This window comes from Mesoplodon densirostris, chromosome 7 (genome assembly GCF_025265405.1).
Source record: "Mesoplodon densirostris isolate mMesDen1 chromosome 7, mMesDen1 primary haplotype, whole genome shotgun sequence".
Classification (NCBI taxonomy): Eukaryota; Metazoa; Chordata; class Mammalia; order Artiodactyla; family Ziphiidae; genus Mesoplodon; species Mesoplodon densirostris.
The window spans coordinates 6,907,573-6,912,538 of record NC_082667.1 but is presented as its reverse complement, the minus strand read 5'-3'; the positions used below and the strand labels follow the sequence as shown (position 1 = coordinate 6,912,538).

Genomic DNA, 4,966 nt, shown 5'->3' with positions numbered 1-4,966 from the left:
GAAGCAGAGGACCAAATGATGTTCATCACGGGGTTGTGTGTATTTTTTTTTTTTAATGCAAACAACAAACCTACCCAACAGTTGAGGACTTGGTTAAATAATGGTCTACCCATAAGACAGAATACTAAGTAGCCATTAAAGATTGTTTTAGGAAGATGACTAATAATGAAAAAATGTTCTAAATAATTGCCAAGTTACAAGTAAAAGTAGAATACAACAGTATCTAGAGTATGACCCAAATCTGTTTTATTCTTAAAGTATTATATATAAACACAAAGAAAAACAAACAAGTAGAAAAGATATATACCACAATATTGCCAGGAATCTCATCTAGGTGAGGGGATTACTTGAGGCTTTTCTTTTCTTGTAGGGTTTTTCCTATGCTTTCCAAATCTTCTCAGTGTAAAACCAAGTACCTAGCACATAACAGGTGCTTAGTAAATGTGAATCCCATTTTTCCCCCAACTCCTCCTCTCTTCTCTGAGAGGACAATAGTCCTTGATATTATGACTAATGGGAAAACAAAAGGCCAGGGCTTCCCAAGGACTTCTCCCACCATGGGCAGGTACCTACTGATGCTTTGCTTCTTCCATGGGTCTGTAGCCATAAACCCCACAATAATTCACATTGAGATACCACCTGACTCAGAGCCAGGGTCAGCTTAATAGGGGGGCCTGAAATAGCCCTTGGGATCCAGGGCACTCCATGTAGCAACCCTGCTTGGGGCTGTGACCTGAAGTCCCCAAAGAGTTCTGTTTCTGTTGAGGTGGCAAGTCCCCAAGAGACAGGAGGCATTTCTGATGGAAGCAGAAACAACATCTGCTGCCTCTGTAGACCCAAGTCCAGCAGCCACGCCCCCACCTACCTTGCCCTTTCTCTCACCCCTGGAAAATGGGAAAAACACAGGATTTTCTGCTACCCCTGCCAATTCAGATCCTGGGCAGTCGCTCTGCTTGGATGAGGTCCCTTTCTCTGGGATCCCAAGGCAGAAACTGAGAGTGGGTGACAAGAGATGTTTATTCACACTTGATCCTTTGCTATAACCACACGTGCAAAAATACATAATTTAAAGTCAGAAAAATATAATCAGGTTGATGTGACCTCCCTTCCTCCCCTCTGGCCCAGCCTTCCCAACTGGCTCCCTTCAAAATCCTGGAGGGTGGGGGACAGGGGTCACTTCTTGGCAGCTTCTGCCTGGGCTGCCAAATCTGCCTCTTTCTGAGCAGCCAGGAACAGGGCTCGCTCCTTCTGGAAAGCTGCCAGCTCTTCTGAACTGAGGCTGCAGGTACAGAAAAACAGATGGTAAGTGAAGGGCCAGTCACTGGTGGGGAGCTCACAGCACCATGTCACTGTCTCAGAACCCCTGTCCCCTCCTGGACGTCCCAGCCCCCATACCTTTGCTCGTCTGTTTCCTCCGCCAGAATTGCCACCCCACTATCACCTCTGCCTTTTACTCCTTTCTTAAAGCCCTACTCAGCTTTTGAGGACAAGTACAGCTACACCCTAGTCCAAATTAACCTGCCCTTCCTCTGCGCCCCAAAACGTTTTGTAAAATGAAGCCATCAGGTGGTGCATGCATATCTCTTTCAGGGCAAGGATCAGATTCACTCACTTCTGTACTCCCAATGCAAGTAAAGATCTGAGCAAAGTAAAGTCTATCCCTGTTCCACGCTTAACCCCACTCCTCTTGGGAAACAACCAAGCGTCAGCCTTTGCATGGGGTGTGACACCAGCAGGAAGAGGCCAGCGAAGGGCTGAGTGTTGCCCCTGCTGTCGTCTGGCCAGAGGCTCTCCCACCCTACATCTCACTTCAGGGAAACAATCTCTGAGGCCATCCGAAGCCCCATGAGGGGGCCTGCTGCTGGCCTCAGGATTAAGTCTGAATTTGAGAACCAACTAGTCCCTGTTTGGCTCACGTCCTACTATGTCCCATTCTGCCTCTAATATTATATACCCAGATCACACTGCACTTCTTTGCTCCATTCCTTCACCTTACATCCTTCACAGGGACTTTTCTACTTCTCGGAATGCTTGCCCCAGTCCTTGACCTCACTTCCCAGGGCTCTACTTAGATGTCAACTGCTCTGCAAAGCCTTCATTGACACACCGGGCAATCTACTCCCTGTTCTGCAGATACGTGTAGTTCCTTTTATCAACACTGACCATCTGGCAGTATACTGCTCCATTTATGGATCTGCCTCCATCTCTGGACTCTGAGTTCCTTAGAAAGCAAGGTCAAGCATGGCTACCTCCTTCCTAGCTGCATCCAGTGTCCAGAACAATGCCTAACACATGATAGGTACTTAACAAGTATATTCCAAATGAATGAATAAGGCTCCCCACTCCCAAGAATCTAAGATCCATTAACTCAGAAGCTGACTCTCCCACTCAGTGGGCCCTCAGCTTTGTCCCAGAGTCAAGAACTTTCCAGGCCCTCCCCTCACACTGAGCTTCCCCCCGGAAACTCACTCCTTCACCACACGAATGCCCAGGGAACGGGCAGAACCAATGATGGAGCGGACAACAGAGGACAGGGGCACATCCTGCAGGGCGAAGGCGTCATCCTGAGCTTTGACACAGGCGATCTCATACACGTGCTTCAGTGTCACTAGGCCTGCCACCTCTTTCCCTGGGAGCAAGGAACAAATAGCCCTTCAGGTGTCACTGCTTCCTTCCAGAGCCCAGAAGCCCGGATGCCCACCCTGCCCCTTACCTGTGTGCCGGGCCCCCTTCTCAATCCCAGCAGCTGCCTTCAGGAAGTAGGAAACAGTGGGTTGGCCAATTTTGATTTCAAATGTCCTGTCAGGCTGAACGGAAAAAAGACACATGAGAATCTTTCTTCCCACATCCCCCAACCCCTGCTGCCCCAGCCCAGGGAACTTCTAACTTCCTGTCCCCGCTTCCCTCAGCTCACCTTCTTTCCCTTTTTTTTTTTTTTTTTTTTTTTGTTAGTTTCTGCTTTTATAACAAAATGAATCAGTTATACACATACATATGTTCCCATATCCCCCTTTCCCTTTAACTGCCAACATAAACCACAAAAGAAACAAATCTGCAACAAACGTCCCTGTCACTTCTATTCCAGGTCCAACTCTGCTCTGGAAGCCCCAGCAAGTTGGAGGAACAAAGGAAAGATCTGCAATACGGCAGCGTGGGTTCAGGAAAGATATGGCCTAGTCGGTACTGTATAAATGGGGAAAGTGGGGCCGGGTAACAGGAAAACACTTGCCCCAAGTTATGAGCAGAGTAGCAACCCCAGGTGACCAGCTCCAGGGCCTGGGGAGAATGAGAAGAAAACTGGGGATCAGAGTCCCGACTTCTCACCTTCACAAAAATCTTGGTAGGCAGAGGAATGCCTTCTTTGATGTCCTTGGTCTTCTCGTTGAACTCCTTACAGAACTGGTTGATGGAAACGCCTCGCTGTGAGGGAGGCATAGGGGTCAGCGTGCGGAGGAAGGGACGGCTTCCTTTCCCCCGAAGGCTCCATCCATCCTCTCCTCCGTCTTCACTTCCCTAAGCTCCCATTCTCTTTTCTCTACCCAGATCCAACTACCATTTTATGTGCCAGATGACTCGTATGTTTCATGCCTCTCTATCCTTACAACAGCTCGTGGACGAAGAACAGAGAAAGCTGAACCTCGAAGAGGCTGTGTAACTAACCCAAGGACATACAACGTGTAGGCAGCAGAGCCGCGTTTTAAACCGAGACCGCCCTGGCCCAGCCCGCACCCGCCACCCGCGTACTAGCCCCCACCCTCCGACGCCTCCCACGCCAGGTTCCTGCCGCGGCTGCACCTGACCCAGGACGGGGCCTAGTGGGGGCCCGGGCATGGCCTGGCCTGCCCGCACGATGGCCCGGATCACCCCGCCGGCCTCGGGCTTCCGGAGGGCCCGAGTGGCCCTGCTTAGCTTCGACATGAGGCGGAGTTCCCGGCCTTAGATCATCTCAGGTCCACAGCAAGAACGACGGCTCCTGGCGCCGCCACCTTGGGTTAAAGGTCAACGGTCCTCACGTTAGGGTAAGGCAGATGAAGCCAACAAATAGCAGCGTTGATTCATCCTTCCGCTCTCCAATTAGTAAGACAAGGAGGATGAGATGAAGCGGAAAAAACTTTTAACTTGCTACCTTAAGATTGAGGAAGGACCCGAACGTCTCAGATACACACGTTCCTCCTGGAGAGCACACAGGCAGTGCCTCAGACAGCTAAACTGGCAGGTAGCCCTGAATATCCGCACTGCATTGTGGGTATGGTAGTTTTGACCGCGTATGCGAATCCCACAGCTTGCTATGTCCTAGGGCGCCATCTGCTGGACATAGTGATAATCCCTGGGTTGGAAAATAGTTTAGCGCTCCTTTTTAGGAGTGGTGATCTCTTCACTTTCTGAGCCTGTTTCTTCACCTGTTGTTGAAAGGGAAGATGGTTAAGAGTACGGACCTTGGAAGTAAACTGCCTGGTTGCTTCTCTTGCTGGCTATGAACTTGATCAACTTATTTAATATATGCTCAGTTTCCCCCTCTGTACAAAGAGGATTATAATAGGTAGTATCTATCCCTGGGATTGTTGTGAGGCTTGAGTAAGCAAAGTGCTTTAGAACAATACCTGACACCTAGTCAGCACGTGCTCTTCACTGTACAATAAGGACAAAACATTGCAGGGCTCTTGTGAGGCTTAAGAGGCCCAGAACGTAGTTGATACTTCACCTGTGTCCAATAAAATCAGCCAGCATCTTATTATTATTGTTGTTATTATTATTTTTTTTAGCATTTGCTACTTGCCAGGCTCTGTGCTAAGGGCATTATTATCTCATTTAATCCTCACAATGGCATGATGTATATTGTTTTATTATACCCCCTTTACAAATGAGAAATTGAGGCACAAAAAGAGGCCCTAAAACACCTACCCTGTATGTGACAGGGCTGGGAAAGAAATATGAGATTATCTGATTCTAGACCTTGTTCTGTTTA

At 48.8% G+C, this 4,966-nt stretch overlaps 1 protein-coding gene across 2 annotated transcripts; it reads right to left on the bottom strand.

Annotated features, from left to right (window-relative positions):
* Window positions 1-999: 999 nt before the first annotated feature.
* Window positions 1,000-4,195, bottom strand: MRPL11 (mitochondrial ribosomal protein L11). Of its 2 annotated transcripts, XM_060104197.1 has the most exons (6): window positions 4,127-4,195; window positions 3,796-3,986; window positions 3,325-3,420; window positions 2,714-2,807; window positions 2,470-2,629; window positions 1,000-1,279 (listed from the first exon to the last, which is right to left on the bottom strand). In XM_060104197.1, the coding sequence occupies exons 2-6, from the start codon at window positions 3,916-3,918 to the stop codon at window positions 1,174-1,176; spliced, it is 579 nt and encodes a 192-aa protein (XP_059960180.1). In that variant the 5' UTR covers window positions 3,919-3,986; window positions 4,127-4,195; the 3' UTR covers window positions 1,000-1,173. The 2 variants fall into 2 exon arrangements, with proteins under 2 accessions (XP_059960180.1, XP_059960179.1); XM_060104196.1 differs by having other exon boundaries at window positions 3,796-4,184.
* Between the last annotated feature and the right edge of the window lie 771 nt (window positions 4,196-4,966).

What these genes read in the sequence shown, in the direction of transcription:
- MRPL11 (XM_060104197.1), bottom strand. Translation starts at nt 3,918, where the DNA reads ATGTCGAAGCTAAGCAGGGCCACTCGGGCCCTCCGGAAGCCCGAGGCC. An exon ending in TAGGCCCCGTCCTGGGTCAG is followed by an intron (nt 3,421 to 3,795) that starts GTGCAGCCGCGG and finishes CCTCCCTCACAG; the next exon opens with CGAGGCGTTTCCATCAACCA. An exon ending in GGCATTCGTGTGGTGAAGGA is followed by an intron (nt 1,280 to 2,469) that starts GTGAGTTTCCGG and finishes CTGTACCTGCAG; the next exon opens with CCTCAGTTCAGAAGAGCTGG.